Consider the following 27,201-nt stretch of genomic DNA (forward strand, 5'->3'; position numbering starts at 1 on the left):
CAGAAAAAAAACACCTAAATGTATCTACAATCAAGTATACCTGTTAAGATTCTCCTTGCAAAAGCCACATAGGGAAAACAAAACAAAACTTAATTCACATTTTTCAGGGGACATTTTTCAGTGTCATTGAAACAAAGCAACATCTGTTTTCCTAGAAGTTACTATATATGACTAAATATTCTAATTAGTATTTCTCTTAGGCCATAAATATTTTACCATAATTTTAAAAACTTGATAAACTAATGTAAAAGATGGTTCTTTGAAAAAAATTAATAAAACAGACAAACATCACAGCAAGATTGATTAGGAAAAAGACAGAAAAAAACACAATGCTAGTATATAATTGTATTAGAAATGAAAAAGAGGCTACAAATACTGTGCATATTTATAAAAATAACTTGAGACAACAAATATAAATCTAAAATTTTTCTAACATATATACCTTTTGTTTTTAAGAAGTGAAGCAAGGCAGTGCTGTGGTGAAGCTGGTATAGTTCATACTGTGAGGGCAGGTTGTTTACCCTCTTTAAGCCTTTGCTCATTTGTAAAATGGAGGTGGTAGTGTCCTCACTTCTTATTTACAGGATTATTATGACATCAGTGGAATTAATACTGTACATGCAAAAGAAATTTAATCTAAGGAAGAGAGAGAGGGAGGGAGGGAGGGAGGGAGAGAGAGAGAGAGAGAGAGAGAGAGAGAGAGAGAGAGAGAGAGAGAAAGAGAGAGAAGGAAATAGAAGGAAAGAGAGAGAGAGAGAGAGAGAGAGAGAGAGAGAGAGAAGGAAAGAGAGAGAGAAGACACTAGTAGATATTGAGAATAAATATGAATGAAGAGACTATGAATCAGCCTGACTTGGAAGGAAAGAATGGAAATCTGAGTAGAACCAATGATGACTGAGAAGTATAGCTGAGCAGTGTGCTTTTCTCCCAGAAGGTCTACCACTAACTTCACCCTCCCAGCCACCAGCAGGCTCATGTCGTAAGGAGTCCCGGTTTCTTAGTTTGCTTGACTGGGGCAGGGAGTCCTTAACTCACTTGGATAGGAGAAGGGAAGCATGAAAATATTTCTTGTGTTCCCAGTAGTTTCTTGGGCATATGAAGTTAGAAATACATTATTAAACATAGTGTTGGGTGCTAGAATATTTCTGGTGGTGCTTAAGGGACATGTTAAATAAAACCTGAGAGTGAATTCTGGCTCGAAGCTGATTATGGGATGGTATTAGATGCCTGGCATCTTAGGGGTTAAAAAGTCTTTGGTAGGCCAGCCAGAAAGTTTAATAAGCATGTAAAATACATTCCAAACAAATGACTGCTGGAACATAACCCTGTAAGTTGGGGACTGCCTGTTTTTATAACCTTTGCCAAAGTTACTAAAATTAGCAGCATAATTGAAATAAAAAAATTATATATTCTTATGACTGAACAGCATGGCAGCATCTTCAAATCCAGAGTTGAATTTTAAAGTCAATATTATTTTTTGGGCATTTTCTAGAACCAAAGAGAATGATTTGGCAAGCCACCCCCTCTGGCAATATGAATGGAGAAATTTTGCTTTTATCTTTATAATTAAAGTAGCTCTGTGCAGTTTCATTCCCAGTGTGAACGGGGGCACAGGTGGTATCTGCTGATGTTACAAAACAGAGAAATAGCAAATATGTTAGGTACTAGACACAAACATTCTGTTTCTCACCCATCTCCTTGATTTCTCAAACCAAAATGGTAACAGTTCAGAGGATCATTTTGTATATGTAATGGAGGAAAGCACTGGAATGTTTAAGTTTAGCTTAGAAAAGACTTCTTATACCAGGGAGGAGGAAAGTCATTAAATAGAAGTGACGTTCTTTCTGATTTGGTCTATGGCACTGGTTCTCAACCTTCTGGCCCTTTAAATACAGTTCCTCATGTTGTGACCCAACCATAAAATTATTTTCGTTGCTACTTCATAACTGTAATGTTGCTACGGTTATGAATCGTAATGTAAATATCTGATATGCAGGATGGTCTTAGGCGACCCCTGTGAAAGGGTCGTTAGACTGCCAAAGCGGTTGCAACCCACAGGTTGAGAACTGCTGGTCTATGGGGTTTTAGTGGACACATCTAAGACCAATGGTGGTAGATTTTCTCCAGTGTAGGAAAGGTTAACAGAATTCTTCAACAACGAGATAGTAAGTTTCCTTCCTTTATTCAAAGGACGACTATCATGAATCAAGTACAGGAGAGTCTTACACTGGGTAGAAAGTTAAAGCAGATGGTCTACTTTTCCAATACTAAAGCTCTGTAAGTTCATGAAAATCATAATAACTAGTCCCTCTTTCTTTCCCAAGCAATATGATATCCTCAAAATTGCCAATGAGGAAATTCAAGTGGATGCTAAGACCCCAGTTGGTCATACAATTGTGCAATCAAGTTTTAAGTGTTTCTGATGGAGCCAGCCAACCTGAGACTGCCCATCTCCTTAGTCATGGAGATGTAGTTTTGGAAACCAAAATCTGTAGTAGGCAAAAACTGATCCAAGCCATGTGGCTTTCCAACAGGGTATGATTATAAAAGAGGCCAGAATTATTGTAGCTCAGAAGGGGAAATGTCAGCGGAATTTATTATCCTTATAAAACATATTCTTTGATCCTTCCTTCTACCATATTGCACGCCTGTTTCTTGGACTGACTAGTGGCCAGTGAGGTCAAGATAATGTTGTATAGATCTCATTGCCTTTATTTTGGCTTTAGAGAGACTAAGAGCCAAGATTAGTCTCTTTTTAGAATAGTTATTATTTAGGAGATGTAAGTTTTTCATTGTTGGAAGCCATTTGGAGTGCTCTAATAGGTGGCAGTTGCCTCTGCCTGATCTTTGTAAGTGATAGCACCAGGGCGTTGCAGTGTGCTCAGGAAGAAAGTCACAATGGAAGTCTATTTGTCTTCTTTACAAACCCACCACACTTGTAATTATTTTTTAAATATATTTTTATTAATTTCAGAAAGGAAGGGGAAGAGAGAGAGAGAGAGAGAGAGAGAGAGAGAGAGAGATCAATGATGAGAGAGAATCATTGATCGGCTGCCTCCTGCGCACCCCCTACTGGGGATCGAGCCCACAACCCAGGCATGTGCCCCCAAATCTGGGACCCTTCAGTCCACAGGCTGACACTCTATCTATGGAGCCAAACCAGCTAGGGCCACACTTGTAATTTTTTTTTATCAACATTGGCCATCCATCTGGAATGCAATTCCATGAGAGTAAGGCCAAATTATCTTGTGCAGCATTCCATTTCCATTAGCTAGCACAGTGCCAGCACTCAAAAAATATCCAATTGAAACAATAAATCTAGCAAGGAAATGATGACCCGCTCCCTCCAATGCTCTTTATATCTTCCACATCAATTCCTCTCCCTCTTACACACATGGGGCAGGATAGTCCTAAGAATAAAATTATATTGGTTTGTATATTGTCTACTTATTCCATAAACACCTATGCATAATATTTCATTTGATCTTTGTAATAATACTTCAAGGTAGTTGACAGATATTATTATTATTGATTGCTATTCCCATCTTTTTTTCCATATACAAAACTGCAGGGTTTAAATGACCATTTGAGGGTTAAAGTGCTAGCTAGAGGCAATGCTGGGTCCTGATCTCCAGGAGACAAAGCAGTGTGTGTAGCAATAGCAGGACTAAAGCCTGTGGAATTCCAACTCCATCTGTTATCTATGTAACCTCGGAAAAATCCTTTGCATTTGCTTAGCTTTAGTTTTTTAAAAATATGTCTTTATTGATTTCAGAGAGGAAGGGAGAGGGGAGAGAGAGAGAGAAACATCAATGATAAGAGAGAATCATTGCTCAGCAGCCTCCTGCATGCCCCCAACTGGGGTTTGAGCCCATAGTGCTCAACCACTGAGTAACCATGGCCAGGCAGCTTTAGTTTTTTTAAAAATATATATTTTTAAATGGGGCTAAAGAGGTAAAAAGGGAAGGGCAGAGGCAATATTTATCTTGTTCACCTCATGGAATTATTATGAGATGGAGATAATAAAGGTCGTAGGGTGTAACTGTGAGATGGTGTCACTCTAAGAAGAATAATACTTCCCAACAGAGATGAATAGATGGGGCTTTGGGGCCCAAGGGTCCGAGCACCATGCCTTTCTATCGGTATGACCTCAACTGAGTTCCTGAACCTTTAGTTTCCTCATCTTTAAAATGGGAACAATAAAACCTGCCTCATAAGGCTGACATGTGGATTAAATGAGATTAAGTACAGAAAATAGAAGTAACTAACTGTATGATAATAGTGGTAGCAGAATAATTTAAATAGTAATTTTCTCTCCAGTTGAAGAAACTGAGGTTTAGAAGCTTACTAGATTTGGTTTCAGGGTACCCAGAGAGCAGAGCAGAGACTTGGTAGACCAGTGTGAAGTCTTAAATTTGCTTCGGAAGAACAGATCTGGTGAGTGGAAGCTGGACGAGAAGAAACTTTTTTCTTTTCCTCTCCATCCCACCAGCTCCACCCACCTCAGTCCACAGGGTCTATTTCTTTAGGATTTGGGAAAACAGGAGCCACTGGAGGGCCAAGGAGAAACCAGTACAAGAGAGATTTCCCTCCTTTATTGCTGTAAGAATCCCAAGAAATCGTAGACAAGAGATTGGATGTTTAGTGGTGCCATTGCTTAAAGCCCAGGTTTTCCCCAATTACTGGGACAACATTTCCTTCCCTGGAGGACCTGGTCTGAATTTCTGGCCCCCTTAGGCAACTAGAAGTAAACCTTTGAGATAAAATCCTCTTGTATGTTGGTGCTCCTTCTGCTGGTTGGCTGAAAGCTTACTATGACAGAGCAACGTGACTCAGAAAATTCTGCAATAAACAAATAGTAGTCATTTCCTGGGTCATAGGAGAAAGTTTCCAAGAATAAAGAAGAACTGTAGTCATGTGTGGCATTTGTATTGCACAATAATTCATTTAAAAATAGTTCAAATCTCCCAGGAAAGGGAGCAGACATTGGGGAAGCAAAGAGCATCCAAACAGTCAAATAGCTGGGCCACTTAACTGCTCTGAGCTTCTGGTTATTCTGTAAGTTGAGGATTCTCCATCAGAATTGTTTTGAGAATTAAATAAAATAAGATAATGTAAGCTATTCATACATTCTAAACCACTATACAAATAGTAGCAATTATTTAAATCTTTTTTCTTCTTTCCATGTTCATTGCCCTTTACCTCTGTTACAGACTTTAACATATTGCGTGAGAGAAAAGTTTACGTCCAGTTTCCTGACTGGAATGTGAGAGACTCAAGAAGAAAGGCTATGACACTTTTTATACAACCCACAACCGAAAACACTGACCAGCACCTACAGGTCAGTGCTTTAATAAGTACCTTTTCCCTTTAATTTTTTTGAAAACCAGAACTAAATGATCCTTTCTAGTCTAACATTTATTTCCCCAAATTCCCTGGAAATTCCACATAGTGACTTCTGAGATTTATGAGTTGATTGCTTTATCACTCTCTGGGCTTGTTGGTGTAAATGAATTTAAAGTAGCTTCTCGCCCTGGCCAGGTGGCTCAGTTGGTTGGAGCATCATCCCATGCACCAGAAGGTTGTGGGTTCAACTCCTAGTGAGGGCACATACTTGGGTTGCGGGTTTGATCCCTAGTCAGGGTGTGTATTAGAGGTTGCCAATCAGTGTTTCTCTCTCTCCCCCTTCCTCTCTTTCTAAAAATCATTAAAAATATGTCCTCGGGGAATAATTAAAAAAACAAAACACATAAAAAAAAATAAAGCAGCTTCTCCACCAATATGTCAGCTGATTTTGATCTGCAATGATCTGTTCAAAGTGTAAAGTTTATGATTAGACCTTCCTTAGGCTCCTGTTTGTCAACCGTTTTCATCTGCTAACTTCACAGTATCCCCTGGCAGTCAACTGACCCTTCAATTACTCCTTCTCCACTCTGAACACTACTTCAAAAGGTCCCCTTCTGTGGGTGCCTCCCAATAATAATTTATCTTCAATTTCCAGACTTTTTTTTTTTTTTTACCTCTCCTTCACCAATATCTGACATTGTAATCTGGAAAGAGTGGCAGCGTTAATAATAAAATGAAGCAGAATCCTTGGACCTGTCATCATTAATTGCTTTCAAAGTCTGGCCTGTCTTTATGAGATTTGTTTCTTTATTTCCTCTTTGAAAACAAACCTGGGTTATTGAACATCTGGGCTGGAATTTCTGCTGAAGAAAAACATTCAGAGGCTCTTGAAGTCTGTCCAAGCTCTCAGGTCTTTTTTCGTAAGTGGATAGAACCACTTGCTTGAGAAAAGAATCCCCCCCACCCCCCTCCCACTTCAGTGTTTTTTTGTCATGTGTGCTGGTGAGCAACTTTCATTGTAGGTATGAGTTACATATGGGGATAGAGAGTGATAGGCTAAAGGATGGACTTTTGTACTGTATTGAGTGATTTCATGGGAAGAGGAGTTTATAGGTCTTTTAATTTTGAATCATAAGATCAGATGAGAATATATAGTTTTTTAAAAAGCCATGTATGGATTTGCAAATTACTCTTGATTAAGAGAGAAAAATCAAGAGTAATGGACATGTTCAATCTGTGTTTTAATCTTCTTATTCATCCAGTCACTATTTACTTGTATAAAACGTTTAACAATTATTCCTGTTGCAGGCCACTCTCTTAAAGAAAACTGCCACCAGTTTTGTGTTTCTAGCATCATTGTATTTAAAATCTAACCCAGTAAAAGTCACAACAGGCTGAGCTTCAGGGATAGTTTGTTGGCCATATCTTACATGCACCTGTGTTCCACTCTGGACTCAAATGAAAGGCCTCCCAATAGGGCATGGAAGCCATCTTTCCAGGGAGCCATAGAAGGGGCCAGATGACACAAAGGAAGTGCAGGGAGTAACTTGGATCAATGAGAAACAGGAGGTGGGTGAGTTCCTTCTCATGAACTGCCGCAAAGCACGGCCTTCACAGAGCCTGTCCACAGGTACCCCGTGTGGCCGTGCAGAGGCACTTGCCACATTACCTGCTGGGTTTCTCCTGTCTCTTTGGGAAGGAATTTATATTAGTTCACACAAACACTCCATCCATGCTTTTGTTCCGGCCCTCCGGTCCAGTTTAAGAACCTATTGTGGCCCTCGAGTCAAAAAGTTTGCCCACCCCTGGTCTAGAAGATAAAACAATTGCAAAGTCAGCATCACTCTGAAAGAGGAATTCAGGACTGTTAGGCTCCCCTGAGAGCAATAGAAGCCAATGACCTGTTACACAGGGAATTGAGGACCTCATCCACAGTACATTTTATAATTATTACTCTGGCTGCTGTGTTTGATAAACACAGAAGAAACTCCATTTATAGTGGCTCAGGTGGGAAACAATGATGGTGGTGTGAACTTTGATAGCAATAACAAGAATGGAATGGAGAAAGATTGAAGACATGTTTAGATTGGTAATGATTATGGATTTGATATTAGGAATGAGAGAGAAGACAGTATCAAGGATAACTCTATGCTGTTTGTTTTGAGGATCTGGGAAAATGTGAACTATTCACTGAGATCCCTACACAGAAAGAGTTTTGGCTAAGAAGATAATGAGGTCACTTTTAGAAATGCTAAATGTTAGGAATCTGTAAGCTATCTTTATAGGCAGATGGATAATATAGACCTAGTGCTCAGAAGAGACCTAGCCTAAAGATCTGAAATGGAAATTCATGAGAGTCTCATTTGATGTGTGAATGGGAGTTGACAAGGTGGCTGGTGGAAGTGTGGCCTGAAAAGAGAACCTAAGAAACATCAAATAAGTATTAGGTAGAGGAAAAGAGGCTTGTAAAGAAAAATCCAAGGAAGTGCAAACTGAAAAGATAAAAAAAAAAAAAAGGATGTGGCAGCTCTGGAAATGTGCCACTCTGATCTCCCTCCAAGAAACAGCTTTCTGTTTAACTGTCAAGAAGACATTTGCTACCAGCCTCTATCTGTAGCACATTTGGGATCTGTCACATGTTTGAACCAAGGCCCTAATCTTCCTGGTAAGCCCACACTAATGGATGAGCATGGCAGGGGCACTAGGGCCTGGCTGTTATGCCCAATGTGGGGCCCTTCTCACAAGCCGTCTTCACTAAGAGTTCCCCACTGGGCTGGCCAAGACTTTGTCCAATTTGCAGAGAATGTGAGGCTGTATCTACCAAGTCCTGCTTCCTCTCTCTTTATCTATCACAGATGTTACCTCCTGCAAACCACATGCATTCCCAACTCTGTCTCAGCATTTGCTCCAGTATAAACTGAACTTGGTTAATGGGTCATTTGATTTGGTATGTAGATGTTGTTTCAGTATGTCCACCTAAAATGAACATACTGAATTTGGCTGCATGTGGCCTTGAAAGACAGCAGCAAGAGAAAATCTTCCTAATGGGAGGATTTCATGGAAAAGTTGCCTGAGATAAGACTACATATGGAATCGTGAGCAAAAGGATTGCCCAGCTGGTCAGGGGCCTGCGAAGAAAAAGTTAATAATTTTGCAGAGAAAAAAATCTGGGCTAGATGCTTGTGGATGAATATATGAGAGTGGGTATGAAATGTGAAGATCTTCGTATCATATATTAATGACCACCAAAGCTTGGCCACCACAGAAGAAGCATTGAATAGCCAAGACAAAATTGATTAGTTGACAGTAGCCATCTTTTGTCATTGGCCGCTCCAGAATAGGCATGATTGGCACATTAACAGAATGAACATTACATGCCAATAGCATGGACTCCCCTACTTATCAAGGCTGATCTACTACTACTATCATTGAGAGTCCAACCAGTTTGCAAGAGAGATCAATGTAACACTATTACTTGAGGGGACCACATGGCCACTTTGGTGGCCATGACCACTTTGAGCCTTTTCTTACTGGAAGGGCCAGTGATTTATTGTTATAGTAGTGGCACTTATTCTTGGCAGCCTAGAGCCTCAGCTAGCACCACTATCTGGGAGATTTCAAAGTATCTGATCTAGGCATACAATCTCATATAACATACCATCTGATCATGAGACTTACTTCACAGAGAAGGAGATAGGGAGGTGAGCCCATGGCCATATCAAGTGCCACACAATCCAGAAGCAATTGGTTTTACAGAGCAAGAAAGTCACCTCCCAAAGGCACATGGAAGTGCTAACTTATAGGTAATACTTCTACCATGATAGGATACCATCATGCAGATTAAACAATGATTTACAAACTATTTGGATGTTGTGTACTGTTAGCAAGAATATATAGGTCTAGGAACCAAGGGACAGAAGCAGAAGTGGTCCCAGTTGCCATTATGGCCAATGACCCACCACAGGATTCTGTGCTTCCCATCCCCACAATTCTAGGCTCTACAGGGAACTACAAGCTATGATTCCTACCTGGACATTTTGGATTCCTTATGTCCAGGGACATAGGATGGCAGTAATTGATGGGAGTAACTGATTCTGATCACCAGGAAGAGGTAGACATTTGTTATATAATTATGGCAGGGGGAAATATGTGTAGAATTCAGGAATCCACCTGGCCATGTCATAGTACTTGCTCAATTATGACTAAAATAGTCAATTCTAGCAACCCTAGTGTGAGAAGAGTATGGTTACCACAGGCCTAGACCTCTGAGGAATGAGATCTTGGATCATATCAGATAAGTCATCAAGGCCAGAAGGGATGAGAGCTGGGGAACTTAGAATGGACAGTGGAGGATAGAGATGGTAAGTACCAATTGTGGTCCTGAGACCAACTGCTGCTATTGAAAATGAAGATACTAGACACACTATAAAAATAAAGCATTGCATCCCCAAGTCACCCTACTTTTCTTGGTCATGAGAGACATACTTTCTGGAAAGTGCCAAGTTTCTTATGAATAAAGGGAATTCATAGGTACGTTAGAATATCTATTATCTCACAGAACTGAATCAGACAGAACCTGAACGGATCCTTTCATGCTTCGTAGAGCACGTTTCAGAGCTTCTGGATTTGCTGTTTTAGATCCTGGGGATGGAGGCTGGTTGTGAAATGGCAACTTCGTTATGCTACCTAAGAAGACCAGCCAAGCATTAAGTAGGGGCATCTGGAGAGTTTGGAAATACTAACAGGCTTTTCAGCCAAAATCTGACATAGAACAGATAAAATCCTTCTTACAGAGTTATGGACCAATAGGGTCCAGTCAGAATTTCGGCCACTTTACACTACAAACAGTAACTCCCCAGGGATAAGTATCTCTGGCAGAAGACAAGAAATCCTGTAAATCTTTAAAATGTCCCTTTTGCATGGAGGACATGTGTTTGCTCTTCTTACTAAGGCTGCACAGCCCTCAAGCCTAACAGCTGCTGAATGGTCCCTGCGTGAGAGCTTGACCTCTACAAACTGATGTCATGCCCACACTGCCGGATCTGGGTCTCAGACCCACTACTGCATTAGTGATAATAGTTAACTTGTGATCAAAGCTTTATTCTGGTTTACCAGGTATTTCATGTAGAGCTGCTAGCATTATCTCACGTGATCCTCATAACCACTCCGTGACGTAGCTGCAGTAGATCTCATTAGTTTGTTCATCTTGTGAGTTGAGCAAATGGTCTCCCACATCGTGAGTTGGTGGAGAGCTAGAATTTGAACGCCCATCTGCCTAGAAACCCAAGCCCAGAGTGGGCTGGAAAGAAATAGCTGAGAAGTAAGCTCCGGTAAACAGAAGGGGAAGGCTACTCTATTTCTCTCATTGAACCTTTTTAAAAAAATCCATAGCAAATTTTATTTATTAGCATGTTGATTAAATTTTTTAATGGAGAAACACAATAAGACATAGAAGCCAATATTATTATGAGAAAACCCATTACAAAAAGGATACTGTTTGAGTTCTGCAGCTTCCCTAGAACAGAGAAAAGTCCTTTGCATAAGTATTGGCTCTTTAAAGGGTAAAGAGTTAACAGACAATGACTCATGCATTGCTATGAAGTCACCTCTTTCTAGAAGTGTTGACTAAGATTGCCATGGGATGCAGAACGGATAAGCGCTTGGTGTTCCTCAGCCAACTGGCTAGAAACACTTCACTGGCCGGGGACTCTTAAAACCTGTGACATGGGGAAGCAATTTCATGGTTCTAAGCCTCTGATAATAAGCATGGGCATTCTTGGTGTTCAGATGGTTAGATCTAAGGTGTAAGGCATTTAGACATGGAGTGGGACTGCTCTCTACGCCAGTGTGTCAGAAATGAACCTGCCTGAAACATCCTGAAAGTACCTAAAGCTTGGCCTCTTGACCTGTGTTTTCCCCTCAGGCCACTTGTCTGGCTGCCCACACCCTTTCCATCCCTACAGTGTGCATGAAACATGAAAACACTGCTAAGTATGTAAAAAAAAGCCAGGCACAGAGGTCACATGTGATATGATTCCATTTATATAAACTGTCCAGAATAGAAAAATTCATAGAGACAGAAGCAGATTAGTGGTTGCCTGGGCAATGGGCAGAGGGGGGATGGGGAGTGACTGGAGAGTCAAGTGCAAGGTCTCACCTTCCACCCTGGAGCTTTTCTGTCACTATCTGGGAACTCTTTCTTCATTTATACACAAGAAACATGGAAGGTTGGTGCAATTAACACCCTGACCCAGGGGACTAGAAGCTGATGGATGTAATTTCCCTTTCCTCCCTCCTAGGGCGAGGGTCCTGAGATGCATAGCATCGGAATTCACAGGGAGTCCCATGGGATCAGCAACTATTTGCTTCGAAGCAGCAGCCGACTCTCCCTCCCTGCCAATGTCATTCCCCCATCCTACCATTCTGCTCCCCCAAATCACACACCCCAGTAAGAATTGTCACACAGGCTCTGATTTCTGGAGAACCCAGGCTAAGACATTAACTCTTGATTTCACTCAGACTCCACACAGTCTGTTACGAAATCCTGTTGGCTTTACCTTCATCATAAAATCCAAGATTCAACCATATTTCACCTCCTTCCCCACTGTTAAGCTGGTCCAAGCCATTGTCATCACTTACTGATTAACAAACACAGTTGCCAGGATGATCCTAGTAAAATGTAAATCAGTTCATGTGATTTTTTTTGAACTAAAAATCCTATTAAGCTTTTTATCCCATTAAGAACATATACATATTTAATGTCTTATAGTGTCTACAAAGTACATCATCTGTCCTATAACTTCTCTGATCTCATTTTCCATAACCTTCTCTGCTTCAGCCACATTTCTCTCTTTATTACTTCTTAAATATACACATTTCTCTTCTTGTTACTTCTAAAATATACATGCATGCTCCTCCCATGTACTCCTACCTCGAGGTCTTTGCATTTATTCAGAATTTCTCTCCCAAGATTGATATTCAAATGTCACCTGCTCAGTGAGGCCTTCTCGGACCATTTAAAATGCAACTTCCAGCATTCCTTCTCCCTCTCCCTTAATTTTTCTCCATTATACTTATCACCATCTGACATTCTATGTGTATTATTATTATTAGTATTATTATTATCTGGCTATTTACCCCTGCTAGAATGTCAGATCAATGAGGTCATGTATTAGATATCACCAATGCCTAAAATAGTACCTGTGTATATAGGTGATCAATAAATATTTATTGAAAAAAGGAAGAATGGTAGGAAGGAAGAAAAGCTGCAATAAAATGCCACCTGTCCAGAGGTAAGGTTTCTGGTCATCTCAAATCCTTGGATGGCCACGTAGCCAGAAATAACTGAGAAGAGTGTTGAGAAGGAAACAGAGCAGTCACAAAGCCCACTCAAAACTGTTATCTTCATTGTCTTATACAGATCGTTTCCCTGAGGTTAGGTTTCTTCTTTCCCGTTCACAAAAGATGGAAATAACGAAATATGGAGTGACAGTAGCTGGCAGTAAGAAGAGACGCTTTCAATCCCTGCTCTGGAGTAATTACAATAACACTCAGGAGTGGGTAAAATTAAGCTAATGCCTCCAAGATGTAAGCCCAAGGCTTCACATATCATATAAATACAGGGATCAGGTTTTTCAAAGAAAAACTGGGACACAGGGAACTCTTCCCAGGTGCAAGAGGGGTGTGGAAAATTGAGTTAAGATGATGATGAAATATTTGAGTTTCTGGACTATCCTGAGGGTAAAATATTTTAAATAGGGCTGGAGCAGAAAAGTCCAGGGCATATTTACATGTCACTACATGTAAGAGAACAACATTTATAAGATGGTTTAAAAATCAAGACTGCTGCTTTGTCATTTTAAGAAAAAAATTTTTGAAACACCCTGAATGTTCTTAAGGATTCAACCAAAATCAAGCAAAGTAAGTAGAGTCTGATACCTAAATGGAACCCTTTAAAAATCCAATTTGTAGCTTTGAACACATGGGACCATTTCCCCCATACATTTCCTTCAACTGTGTTTTAAATGCACCAATGAAAGGCAAAATGGTAATTAAGCATCCCACCCAGCGTCAGTGAAAATGGAAACAGGGCCAGTATGGAGCATTTAATGTCAGATACGAGGCATCAGAAACTTGTAAAATCTGTTTGTAAACTACTTTAAAATACATTTAGTGAACTTCTGCATGAAGAGCCTATTCAAGGGCTAAGTGCAAGACATCACGAGGTAATACAGTGTTTCCGAGAAAAAATATCACGTCCAAAGGTCAGGCAAATTTTTATTTATTTAAAAATATGTTTTAGTGTTCTTTATCCTATATAATAAAAGCATAATATGCTAAGTGTCTGGTCATCCAGTTGGCCATTCAACCAATCCAAACGTAATATGCTAATGATATGCTAAGGCTGCTCAACCGCTTGCTATGACATGCACTGACCACCAGGGGAGCAGACTTCAACTGGTAGGTTAGCTGGCTGCTGGGGTCTGGCCGATCGGGACTGAGCGAGATGGGACCGACACGCCCTGGAGCCCTCCTGGGGTCCCTCCCTGGCTAGCCAACTTCCCACATCCCTCCCTGACCCCGACTGTGCACTGGTGGGGTCCCTCAGCCTGGCCTGCACTGTCTTGCAATCCTGGCTGAGGGGACCTCCCACCCCAAGTGCACAAATTTCGTGCACTGGGCCTCTAGTAATAAAATAAAAGGATTGAGTCACATTTAATACCAAATATACAGTTATTAAACAAAAATTCCAAATTCTCCCAAAACACAATTTCTTGACTTTTTTGGGGGTGGGGTTAAGGGCACCTCTGGAAATCTGAGCAAGGTTATAGATTCAGCAGTTTACTTGTATTCAAAATTTCATTTCATCACAGATTCCCAGGAGGACTGAATGGACCCCCACGAAGCCCATGAACCTCCAGAAAATTAATCTTCATCTGAAGGGTAATAAACATACTTTGTACAACGAGGAAATTTTAAAATAATCAAATAGATCAATTCAAGTTAACAATTTCTCAGCTCTGGAGGGAAAAAACTTTTTCAATTGATTGATAAAGCAGATAAAATTCACTCACTTAATAATATGTTTTTTGTGTATTATTATGCTATCAGAGCTGAAGTAAGAAAATAGATGCCATTTTGCTGCCTGTGAAGTCTTGTATGATTTTTATGGTTTCCCATCTTACATGAAAATCCTTTAGCCATTTTGAGTTTGTTTTTGTGTATGGTGTAAGTTGGTCATCTAGTTTCATTTTTTTTTTTTTGCATGTATCTGACCAAATTTCCCAACACCATTTATTGAAGAGACTGTCTTGACTCCATTGTATGCTCTTGCCTCTCTTGTCAAATATTAATTGAGCATAATGGCTTGGGTAAATTTCTGGGTTCTCTGTTCTGTTCCACTGGTCTATATGTCTGTTCTTGTGCCAGTACCAGGCAGTTTTGAGAACCGTGGCTTGGTAATATAGCTTGATATCTGGTATTGTGATCCCTCCAACTTTGTTTTTCTTTCTCAGGATTGCTGTGGCTATTTGGTGTCTTTTTTTATTCCAGATGAATTTTTGGAGAGTTTGTTCTAGACCTTTGAAATATTTTAGTGGGGATTGCATTGAATCTGTAGCAATTCCTTTACCGACACAGCTCCTAGGGCAATGGAGACTAAGGAGAATATAAACAAATAGGACTACATTAAAATAAAAAGCTTTTGCACAGCAAAACAAACTATCAACAAAACAACAAGAAAGCCCACTGCATGGGAGAACATATTTGCCAATGCTATTTCAGATAAGGGTTTAATCTCCAAAATTTACAAAGAATTCATACAACTTAACAAAAGGAATTCATATAACTTAACAAAAGGAAGATAAACAATCCAATCAAAAAATGGGCAAAGGACCTAAATAGACACTTTTTGAAAGAGGACATACAGAAGGGAATCCAGTGTGATTTTTCAAAACTTTGTGGGGCAGTAGAACTCTACTGCCCCACAAAGTTTTGAAAAATCACTTTGCTACTGTTGTAGATGGTTGTAGTCATTATTTAAATTAGCATACCACTTTACCCATACTTTTAAATGTTCTCTTCTCTATCTCAGAATAACTTAATTCTTCAGAATAGTCCCACCGCCTTCCTCCCCCTAATTGTTTTTAAGGTCAGATTCTTCTTGCTCCTGTCTCTATCCAGTTGTTAGCCTTTGTGGCTCAGTGGGTTCCCTCTTGAGCATCACAGACATCAGAAAGCACCTAACTAAACCCTCTGTTTTACCCAGAAGGAAACTTGGGTTCTCCTAAATCCATGATCTCAACTAATTTCACAGTCAGTGAGAGGGGGGTAAAGAGAATGCAGGTTTTCTGACTCCTCCTCCATCGCTCTTTCTCTGATGTTACCCTTTCTCCTCACCATTTGGTGGAATTGACAGGATGAATCCAAATTCACTTCCACTGTCAGAGCCTCATTTCTCTTCAATGACTTGGAATTCTGCCACCTTTAAAGAAGTCCCCGAAGAAGTGATCTCTCTGGCCTTCTTTATCCTCACAGCGAATAATGAGACTAGCATATTTATGTTCGGTCATTCACTCACTTAAACTTTTTTTTGAACATCAAAGTAGTTCCAGGGTTGAATGACAGGGTTTCTGTGTTAGAGGAGCTCGTGTCCTACTTGGGTAGGCATGCAAAGAAATAAGTTACAGAAAAGCATGCCATGTTTAAAGGCTAGGATAGAGGTCGTGCACAGAATGTTGGGGGGAGGGAGCTCACCCAGCCTAGGGGTCATAGATCAAGAGAGGCTTCTGGAAAGAACTGACCCCTAATCTGTATCTTTAAAAAATATATGTTTATATTGCTTTCAGAGAAAGGAAGGGGGAGGGAGAGAGAGATAGAAAGATCAATGATGAGAGAATCATCCATCAGCAGCTTCCTGCACTCCCCCTACTGGGGATTGAGCCCACAACTCTGGCATGTGCTCTGATTGGGATTGAATCATGACCTTGAGGTTCATAGGTAAACACTCAACCACTAAGCCACACCAGCCAGGCACTAGTAGGTATTAGCCAGGGAAAAAGCTGCTTTAAGCAGGAGGGGTAGAATGTAGGAGGGAAGGCAAAGACAGTGAATTGTGATAGCAAATAACTTGGAGGGATGCGCGGGAAATTCTGATCAGTAGGAGTTGGAATTCTGATCAGAGAGATTAGGAGCCATAAGGTTTGAGAGAAAGACTGGACTAGGTCTTAAAGGATCTCAGGAAAAAAAGAGTTTCATCCTAGAGGCCATGAAGAGTCAATGCAGGTGTATAGTCAAAAGTAAAGAATGTATTTTATTTTGTGTTTGGAGCATGGAGAATAAAGCGGTACTTGGAATTTATTGCACTAATTAATCCAGGGAGATAAGAAACGGAGGTATCTCAGAGCACAGAACCTGTACTGCAACATTAATCACCAAACAACATTCACCACTATTTAATGTCCCTATCAGCTACAGTCCTGAGAAAATCCTGAAGTGCAACTTCATCATTGCTTTTCATGTATCTACATTAATAACTTGTATTATCTTACCTGAACTAGGTTTAACCAGCCTAGGTTGTTTTACTATTTTTTTTTTCTTTGTGCTCCATTTATAACCACCCAAGAAAGCCTTTTTCCTGGCTTTTGTCTGTAATTATCCTTTCAATGGTCATTGATTTAAATGTCTCTTAAGGAATAAGCATACAATAGAACTTGTTTACCCTTGTTTTTAATTTGGCAACTTTTAAAAATAAATTTTATCTATTACAGTTGACATACATATTACATGAGGTTCAGGTGTACAGCATAGTGATTAGACATTTATATAACTTACTAGAAGCCCGGTGCACAAAATGCATGCATGGGTAGGGTCCCTAGGCCAGGCCAGCGATCAGGACCAATCTGTGGGGCGACTGGTGGGGTGATCGGGGGCCCCCGCTGGCACCCATCTTGGCCGGCCTGGTGCCGCTCACCAGCTAGCCCCATCCTCTGATCACCCCGTCGCTGCAGCCAGTTGCTTCCCTCTGCAGGGTGACCCACAGGATGATCGGGGGGATCCCCCACTGGCACCTGCCTAGGCTGGCTTGGGACCTGCAGGCTGGGGGCAGCTCCTGCGTTGAGCGTCTGCCCCCCCTGTGGTCAGTGCACATTATAGCAACCGGTCGTCCCGCTGGTCATTCTGCTGTTTGGTCAATTTGCATATTAGGCTTTTATTATATAGGATGAAGTGATAACACCCCAATAAGGCTAGTAACCATCTGACAATTTTTGGCATCATTTAATATGCAGATAAAATGCATTTTATGAAATTTTACCTCTTTATTCCTCTCCCATGCCTATGGCAAAGGAAACTTCTGGATCCACTATGTTAGTGGGCAGTTAACCTTTGAGAAAGTAACTCAGGTACTTCATACAAAGTTACCTTCATGGAAAGTATAAAGGGTATATTTTAAAAAAGAATACCTGACTAAATTTTTTCAACTATTTGATGAACCAGCAAGACCAGCTTAGATAATTTCCCATCTAGGAAGACTAAAAGGAGAAATACATTTTTTTGCAAATTTTTATTACCCAATATCAGATAGAAAAGTCAGTTCTTGAATTGCTACTATCTTGTTCACACCTGAGGTAAAAGGAAGATTTAGCCTGGGCGAGGAGCAGGGAATATGCAGAATAGCTCATCTTGTACCAAAGTTTTGTTACCGTTTCCTGCATTATTAAATAACTATGAGGTCAGCAATCCCAAATTTATGGGATTGAGTTTTTATTCATTGCGCGCACACACACCCACACACACCCACACACACCCTTTGGCCTATTCTCAAGTTCTTTTTGTGCACTTCCATCCACCTTTCCGGCTGCCCTTGGCCTCTGGGACCTACCCTCTCCTCTCCCAGGTACTCACAGAGTCTGTGTCCCGGGCGGTAGGACTGGGATGCGATGGATGTCCTTGCAGGTGACTCTGAAGTTGTCCTCCTGGTGGCACTCACAGGGCGGAGAAGCACACCCTTTCCCCCCTAAGCTCCTGGGCAGGCCGAGAAGCAGCGCCAGCTGCAGTAGCGGCATCGGCCTCATTTTCCAGGGGTCCGAGGCCATTTCTTCTTCCTCCACTATCGCCTCATTCTCAGCTCTCTGCGCTCTGGGCTCCCGCGCGGAAGGAGCAGGAGCGAGGGAGGAGTGGGAGAAAGAGGACTCCTGGTGGTTGTGACTTCAGCACCAAAGAGGAGGCTGGAGAGGGCAAAGAGGCTCTCAAGTGTTCTGTTTCCCTAGGCAACTCTCCACGCAAACAAGCCTATTGGCTTTACTTTCCTAGCCCTGAGCCACGCAGCCCGCTCTGTCTGTTCCCTGACACTTAACACCAGTCCCTGCTGTCCCCACCCTGCTTTCCAGCCAGCCTCGCGCGTTCCTGCCATTAGCTCTTTCCAAAGCCTAGTTCAGAAGCACCCCCACCCCCTTTCCTTGTCGTTAAGTCCAGTGGGCCACCTTTTCCCGTGGGTAGATTCCGAAAAGCGCTGCCTGTCAGGACCCCTCTCCCCCGCTCCCCCTTCTCCCCCAAGGCTCGCACGCACTGCAGAGAAAACTCCCCGCAAAATGCGCCGTCCAGGGCAGGCGCGGGTCAAGATCCTTCTGGCCTAAGGCGCCTCTGAGGATGCCAGCCTGAGGTGCGGAGAAGCCGGGGCGCAATACCTCTGGCGGACCCTCACTGCTCCCCAACTTCAGCGCAAACCCGACCGCTTTGCACAGAAATTGCATTGAGGAGTCACCTGGAGGCGTCAGCTCACATTGCAGCAGGCGGACTTGGCGCTAGGCGGGCCGGGAACTAGGCTCTGGGGCCATCTGCTGGGCAGAACCAGGAATGGCAGGAACAGGTCTGGTGCTCTGGAGCCTGCCTTCTGACCTGGCTTGAAGCCTAAAGGTAAATTCTGGACTGCCAGGAATGTTATTGCATCATATAGCTCCGCTTTCCCCGCCCCCAAAGATGGGAAGAAAAATAACACTTAAGTGGCACACCATCATCTACTTACCATTCTTCACACAGTAGCCAAAAATAATAATTTAAAATATAAATCAGATTATGCCATTTCCTTCTTAAAAGCCTTCAGTTACTAATTCTTCTTGGGATGAAAAGAACATCAATTCTTCACGTACTGTGTAATTCCATTTATATGACTTTCTGGGACAGAATGGGGGGAACTATAGTGATGGAAATCAGAACACTATTTAGGGGAGACTGATTCAAAAAAGATAGGAGAGAACTCACCAGGGTTATAGAAATGTTCTATATCTTAATTAGACTGGAGGTAAGAGAATGCATAATTTTTTTCAAAGTTCATTGGGCTGTATGTTTAAAATTTGTATATTTCAATGGTTTTAGGGCTTTATTCATAATTAACCCAAACTGGAAACAACCCAAGTGTTCCTCAACCAATAGGGGGCAGGGCCGGCCAGCCAACTGCATGAAGCCCCTCCCCCTGGCTGGCCTCACCCCCAATGGGTCCCCACCACCCCAATTGGCCTGAGGCCCCTCCCCCCAGCCAGCTCTGTCCCCATCACGCCCCACACACCAATCGGGGGTGGGGCTTGCAGGCCAAACTCCCATGTCCCCTCCCCTGGCCAATGACCCCTGATTGGCTCCCACCCGCTCAATCGGGGGCAGGGCCTGCCGGCCAATCACCCACGGTCCCTCCCCCCAGCTGGCCCGACGCTGATCTGCCTGATTGGGGCAGACCGGCTGGCCAACCTCCTGCCATCTCCTCCTCCCTACAGGCCTGGCCCCAATCTGCCCCTACTGGCGCTGGTCTGGCTGGACCCCACCTGTACACAAATTCATGCACTGGGCCTCTAATATTTTAATAACCTTCTCAACAAATTGCTATGATAATCAGTAGCAATTTTCTTTCCTTAGCCTAACTTTGAAACTGGGGCAAATAAAAGCATGGGATGAGAAGATCAATCAGTTTAAGTAAGAGAGAAGTGTTTGCATTCTGATCCATTAAACACAAAAATGCTTTTAAATATAACAGATGAATGAGAATGGCTTAAGAACATTACATTTTCCTTCTTGTAGAAGAATTGTTAGCATGGTCCAGATATCAGAAAGTAGTATTTAGCATGGCATTACTGTCTAGTGTTTTATTCCCCCCTTCCCCCCCATAAAGGTACCTATTAAAGTGGAGCACAGGCTATCTGAGTTAGCTATAATAAAAATATTTTATGATTTTGGATTTGTGCATTAATAGTTATTCATTTTGACTTAAATGCAAACAAATTGCTGTGTTTTACATTTGTGATGCTCTTGACTGTGACATATACCTATAATTAATAAGTGTGTGGCTGAAAAGAATATTATGGGATCAATGGCACACATGAATAGGTGAAGATGATTCCTTGAGTAGTTGGCAATACCATCTTTGCAACATCTTGTCTTCTATTTTAACTTTCCTAGATTTTCAGTTAGCTTGAAAAGTTGATGCAGGAAGAGTTAACAACCATTAATGATCATTTTGTGCTTTGGTTCAGAGAGAATTTTGGGTAGTTCCAATTAGGATGTTGGAGATTTCTCTTTGACCTTACCCATAGCACCCACTTCGGTGCTCTGTCTTCCTTCTTATCCCTTATAATTGTCTGGTGATATTACAAGGAGGCTCGGCCATCTAGTGGCTAGATGGAACAATGTGGAATGGAACAGATGGTTACTACTTGTGCTGGACAACCACTGGGCAAAATGCAGGCTGTCTTCTCTTCACGCCAATGGGCGGACAGCGAGGTCAGACTATGAATAGTACTTGCTTGAGTAGAAGCTGAGCAGTCTATGGGCATGGGCTTTCCTCCAACACCTTCAGGTCTGCATCGCACCCCCAGCCCCGAAATCTCCAACTCTCCATTCTGGGACTCTTTTCTCTGTTTCTTATCACATTCCCACTCAGGAATCCCTTTTCTCTTGGCACTGCTCTTCTTCATATTTTCTTGACTCTGAGCAACATGAGGGCAGAAACTAGGTTGTTATTATTCTCATTTTCATTACATTTCAAGTGTCTAATATAATGTCTGGATCCTAGAAAGATTCAGCATACATTTGCTGAATTAAATGAATGAGTACAATTGTTTTTGTTTAGTACAATTGTTTTGAAAAATTAAAATGTAAACAAATAAAGGTACGCTAATGCTTCTGCATGCGCATGGGGCAATTTAATGACTGTTCCTGTTTATGTTAACATTTGTGTCCGGTGCAGTGTATTCTCTTCTTTTCTTTTTTCTTTTCTTTTCTTTTCTTTTCTTTTCTTTTCTTTTCTTTTCTTTTCTTTTCTTTTCTTTTCTCTTCTCTTCTCTTCTCTTCTCTTCTCTTCTTTTCTTTTCTTTCTTAATATGGAACGCTTCATGCATTTGCATGTCATCCTCGAGCAGGGGCCATGTTAATCTTCTCTGTATCATTCCAATTGCAGTATATGTGCTGCCGAAGCGAGCATGAGTGTATTCTTGAATACAGCTGTGAGCAAGCAACGTGAAGACAGATGCAAATACATAGGTATGTCCTTAGAATAATCATCTTATGTTCAAACTGGTTATAAAATAACATCTACCTCACAGTATTGGCCAGCCAGGAAAAATATTTTAATGCTTCTGATATATCAAATATGATATAATAGATCATAATTATTAATGTGTGTGTGTGAGAGGGAGGGAGGGAGGGAGAGAGAGAGAGAGAGAGAGAGAGAGAGAGAGAGAGAGAGAGAAGGGAGGATGGAAATTTTAACAGGTTAGGTCCCTGTGTTTGAAAGGCTTAGAATCTAATATAAGTACCAACAGGGAATGGATAATTACAGCACACAATGATTAGCATAGGGAATCCATGTTTAAACAGTGATCTTGCTTTATCTGTGTAGGAAAGCTTCACAGATAAAGTAAAACTTGACTTTAGCCTTGAGGAGGAAAGAAAGCATCAACAGCAGAAGGAAATGACCATCTTCGTGACGAATTTGGATTTTCACTTCTTCTTAGCTTTTCCAAAGTTCAGTTCCTTGTTGAAGTTTTTAAGGTTACTTTTTCGCAATTGAAACCGACTTCTCTGAGTGGACTATGTCTCTTTCAGGTTCCACAATAAGCGGAGAGATGACACCCTGGCAGCAGTTTTGAAGTGACATTCTCAAATTCCACTTTTAATTTGTCATCAGTGAGCTTACTTTTTCCAGGCCTAAAAGGTGTGACTAGATAATCTTCTGTTTCCTTCCGGATCTAAGAATTTGTGAACCACAAGACATTGGGCACTGGTATTATTACACTAAGGGGATTTTAACATTTCTCTGCTGGAAATTACACCTGCCTGTTCCCCAAGGAATAACAAAAATATAGTCTATGTTAGTATTGCAACTACTTTGATTTGTTTTTTTTTAAGTAAAGGAAATATCTTAGACTTTTCTGATTAAATTACAGTCTGGGCCAAGGCAGCTCTCTCTCTAGCTGGTGTTTGTCTTCAATATACGCTTCTGGCCCTTTAAAAAAACAAAACAGGGAAAGAGGGCGCGTCCTAGGGCCTCAGGTGCCAACGAATCCTGCTTCTTCCGGGAAAGTCACCCGAAAACCATCGTTTGGCATCCTGGGACTTGCAGTTTCTTTTAGGGGCCGAGTCCCTTAGTTAACTCATTGCTTTAGAGGATGATGCGGACTACAACTCCCAGAGGGCCAAGCGGCACCAGTAGGGTCCTGTACTCTTGCTGCGGCTGGGCGGCTAGTTCAAGTTGCCATAGCTGCCAGTCTGGGCACAGCTCAGTCGGTTGCGCCGCCGCGTCCGGTCAGTTGCACCTTCTCGGTCACAGGTGGCCGTGGGAGCCGGGTGGGGCCTCGGCGATGATCCGGCATTAAGGACCTGGGCTCTCAATCTCAGGTACTTGCCCGCCACCGCCCCTCGCCCTTTCTTTGCCACTTCCCTGTCCTGTAGACGTTTTAAGTCCCACTTCTTGTCCCAGGGGTGGGGACACTGGCCACGCGGAGATGTGGGGTGGGGCCGCGGCTTGGTAGCGTGAGCGCCAGGGTGGGGAGAGACGGGGTGCCCGGCCTGCGACCCCCTCCGCATGGGCATCCACAGCCTGGTCTGTGCCAAGCTATTCAGGGAATTTGAGCTTCCTGGTCCTCCTTTTGCGAGCGGCATGTCCTGAGCTGTCAAGGAGATCGGACTCATTTTGGAGGTGACTTGCCTGGCCTGGGATAGAGCTGGGATAGCACTGGCCGTTTTGTACCTGTTCTCTAGTCACAGACGCTGTATCGCTGTATCGGCCTCTCCTGTGCCACCATGGGAGTTGCCCCAACGTTAGCTGCCCGTGATATGAGTTATTTCGTAGGAACATCTGACATTGAATTCCAGCTGCAACTGTGATCGGTTTGATGGGGCTCAGCGGCTTCCGCAGGCTCCTCGTAGGACCGCACTGTAACGTTGTTCCAAGTATGAAGCAAAGTATCTAGCACAGGGCCTGGCACATTGGAAGTGCTCAGTATTTGTTATTTATATTTACTAATTATGCAGAACAGTGCCGTCAAGTAGAAATATTATGTGAGACACACACACACACACACACACACACACACACACACACACACGTTTAAATTTTCCAGTATCCACATTGTACCAGTAAAAAGGAAACTGGTGATGTTAATTTTAATAGTTTATTTAGCACAATTTATTTATATACAAAATGTTTTTATTTCAACATGTAGTCAATATGGAAACTTATTGAGGCATTTTACAGCCTTAAATGTATATATGTTTTTAATGTTTCTAAGTGTCCAAAATCTTGCATTGTATATTTACAGCACCTGTGAGCTCAAACTGGGCAGATTTCAAGAGCTCAGTAGCCACGTATGGAGTGACTACTGTATTGCACAGTGTAGATTCAAGGTGAAATCTTTGGCAGCTTCATATTGGCACAGAGAAATTGGGATGTGTCTGTGACCCAGCCCATGGGGTGAAGGTTATGCTTTGTTAGAAGAGTGAAGTATGCATAAAACCCGAGTGCTCTCCGCATGTCCGCTCTGCCATTGCAAGACCTGTGTCATTTGAAGCTCTCCACAGTTTATTTTGATTAACTTTTCCAGAATAGTTTTTTACTTTTTCTTGAAGTGGTTTATAGATGTAGTCCCAGGTCTTCTTATGTGACAACTACTAGTTCTCTGGATACTTCCTGTGATTTCCTACAGACTGCTTTAAAAGCAGTCACAGAGAATTGAAAATATTTCTGTCCACAGACTTCCTTACAACCAAAGACATTTTATGGTTACTTATTTAATTGCAGTACTAAATGTGGGTGGTACTGGGCAGCTTATGAAATATATCGTTTAGGCGTACTAGCATATATAGTTCGTTAACTGGCTTAGAAATTCAACTGGGTCATTAAATTCAGAAGTATCATGTTAAATTAATTATTTGACTTAGTTTACCCTCTGATAGACATGCTGAAAGAGAGAGTCCTTTTAGGTGGACTTGGGCTACAATTTCAGGATCTGGCCAGCCCTAGGGATGACCAGGCATGGGCGGAAGTAACAAGTGAGGAGTATGTTGGTTGGGCTCTTGGATGTGGAGAGTTCTTTTGAGTTCAGTGGGGCTTTTGCATGACCCAAGGAGCATTTTCTCTGTTCTCTGATATGCCATGAACTGTATATAGTGAGGGTGAGCTTATTTTCATCTTTTATTTCTTTAACAAATTTAAAGTTGTAGGTGTGTTTTAATCCTTGTTTCATTTATCTGTAGGTGGTTTGGGGAAAATATAGGGGCAACCAAGGATTATCTACTTGACTAGGCCTTTTGCCCTGAACCTCATGAAGAAATGATAGGAGGCAGACATACGTGCCTGAGAAGAGCACTGAGCTCAGTGGAGAGCAACACGGCGATTTGGGGGTGTGCTTTGTAAGTATGCTTTCTCCCGGTGTTTCTAAACACATTTTTGCATATTTATAGCGGAAAAGAGTATGTCAACAAATACGCTTTTGAGAGGCAAGAAGTCCCTTTCTAACAGCGTAAAATTTAAATAGAATGGTTGTGCGTGAGAGTTATAAAAATTCAAGGGAACAGACTAGATACCTTAACAAAAACAAAAATGATGCAATTGTTTCCATTAGACAAGCATTTGAGAACCTATTTTGTCCCAGGCACAGTAATAGAAACCTTCTATGTGACATATATGTATGTGACATATATATATATAATATTTTTATCACACTATTCTTTTAAAAAATATTTTTATTGATTTTAGAGAGGAAGGGAGAGGGAGAGAGATAGAAACATCAATGATGAGAGAGAATCATGGATTAGTTGCCTCCTGCACACCCCCTACTGGGGATTGAGCCCACAACCTGGTCATGTGCCCTAACCCGGAATCAACCGTGACCTCTTGGTTCATAGTAGAGGCTTAATCGCTGAGCCATGCTGGCTGGACATTATTATGCTACTAGAGTTCCGATACATGAAATTTGTACAAGAGTAGGCCTTTCTTCCCTTGGCTGCCGGCACCAGGCCTGGGCTTCCTTCGCAGAGGGAGGCCCTGTCCACCCGCCACAGCCCACCAGTCGGTGGCCTTGGCCTCCCTCTTTGGGGTGATGTGGAGCCCCCTATTGATCGCCCCGCAGGCCGGTGGCCTGGGTCTTCCTCCACGGGGCGATCATGGGGCGATGGCCGGGCCTCCGGCCAATCGCATCGCACCTACCTTGGCTGGCCTGGCGCCAGTGGGTGTCATAGCATGGTCCCGGATGGTTGTCCGGATGGTCGTTCCGCTGTTCAGACGTTTGGTCGATTTTCATATTACGCTTTTATTATATAGGATTCTTTGTTTTACAAATGAGACAGTTGAAGCTCAGATGGTACATGTGATTTGCTGGGGATTCTGGAGCACAAAGAGTGGTTTTCATTCCCAGGTGTTCTTTCTACAAATCTCAATCCTGCCCAGTATGAAGAGGTGCCGTTGCTGTCTAAGATTGCCCTCAGTGGGATTTGATTGACAGTCAGCATTTTTAGATTAAGAGTACCTTATAAGCAAAATTTACTGTTATTTATCTTTTATGTATTTATTCAGAAAAATATATTTTTATTATAGATTTTAGAGAGGAAGGGAGATGGGCTATTTAATCTCTCTAAATATTCAAAGGGTTCTATTATCTTAGTTTTTTCAAGATATAATGGTTCTTACATTATTATTGAGGTAAAAGAGTTATAATTCGTGATTACTGTAAAATGAACATATTCAGCAGAATTGTCATTGATAATGAAGGATGTAGTATTAAGAACTCAAGTTTTCAGATGTAGAGGTAAAACTCTGGACACTTTTTAGCATTTTCCTCTTGCATTTTGATAAGGGACATTTAAACCTATATAGGAGACCCTTTAGGGCCTTGTGAAAACACTGTCCAAGATTTATGCTGCACAAAGTTCTTAGAATTAAAGAATTTTAGAGCTGGAAGAGCCAGATAAGGTCATATAATCACAAATTCTCAGATGTAATCTTGACATATTTGGGAATAAAATAAAAATAATCTAGAGTAGATTCAGTGGTATCCATGTAGTATCACTGAGCTGATTCTAATATGAAATGTTTCAATATATTCATGTTATTCTGTAGTGTGTATTTAATTGTTGCAATAATGTAGTATTACATGTCAGTACATAAAATTCTATAATGTCTCTTTTAACTGCTACATAATATTCCAAATGACTATATTTAATGTATCCCTTATCAGTAGATTTGTAATTTTTTCTTATTTTCTTTTTTACTATTTTAATTCTGCAATTAAACTCTTTCTACATATACACATGAAATGTATACATACATCTTAAACATCTTTTGTTTTCCTAGGATAATATACAGGGTGGGGCAAA

At 41.6% G+C, this 27,201-nt stretch overlaps 2 protein-coding genes across 2 annotated transcripts in view; one reads left to right on the plus strand and one right to left on the minus strand.

Annotated features, from left to right (window-relative positions):
• TSHR (thyroid stimulating hormone receptor) overlaps positions 1-18,419 on the minus strand; it is a gene marked incomplete at both ends in the record, with an annotated part of 99,484 nt that extends 81,065 nt beyond the window's left edge. The window contains one exon of the mRNA XM_081114309.1: positions 18,250-18,419. Coding sequence (XP_080970435.1) covers positions 18,250-18,419 — 170 coding nt within the window. The remainder of the gene's footprint in view (positions 1-18,249) is intronic.
• Positions 18,420-25,083: 6,664 nt separating this feature from the next.
• Positions 25,084-27,201, plus strand: part of CEP128 (centrosomal protein 128) — a 348,318-nt gene continuing 346,200 nt past the window's right edge. Inside the window, exon 1 of the mRNA XM_081083727.1 lies at positions 25,084-25,239. The gene's annotated coding sequence lies outside the window, so the exon portion shown is untranslated. The remainder of the gene's footprint in view (positions 25,240-27,201) is intronic.

The sequence above is a fragment of the Myotis nattereri genome (assembly GCF_964212035.1).
Source record: "Myotis nattereri genome assembly, chromosome: 1".
In the NCBI taxonomy this organism is placed as follows: domain Eukaryota; kingdom Metazoa; phylum Chordata; class Mammalia; order Chiroptera; family Vespertilionidae; genus Myotis; species Myotis nattereri.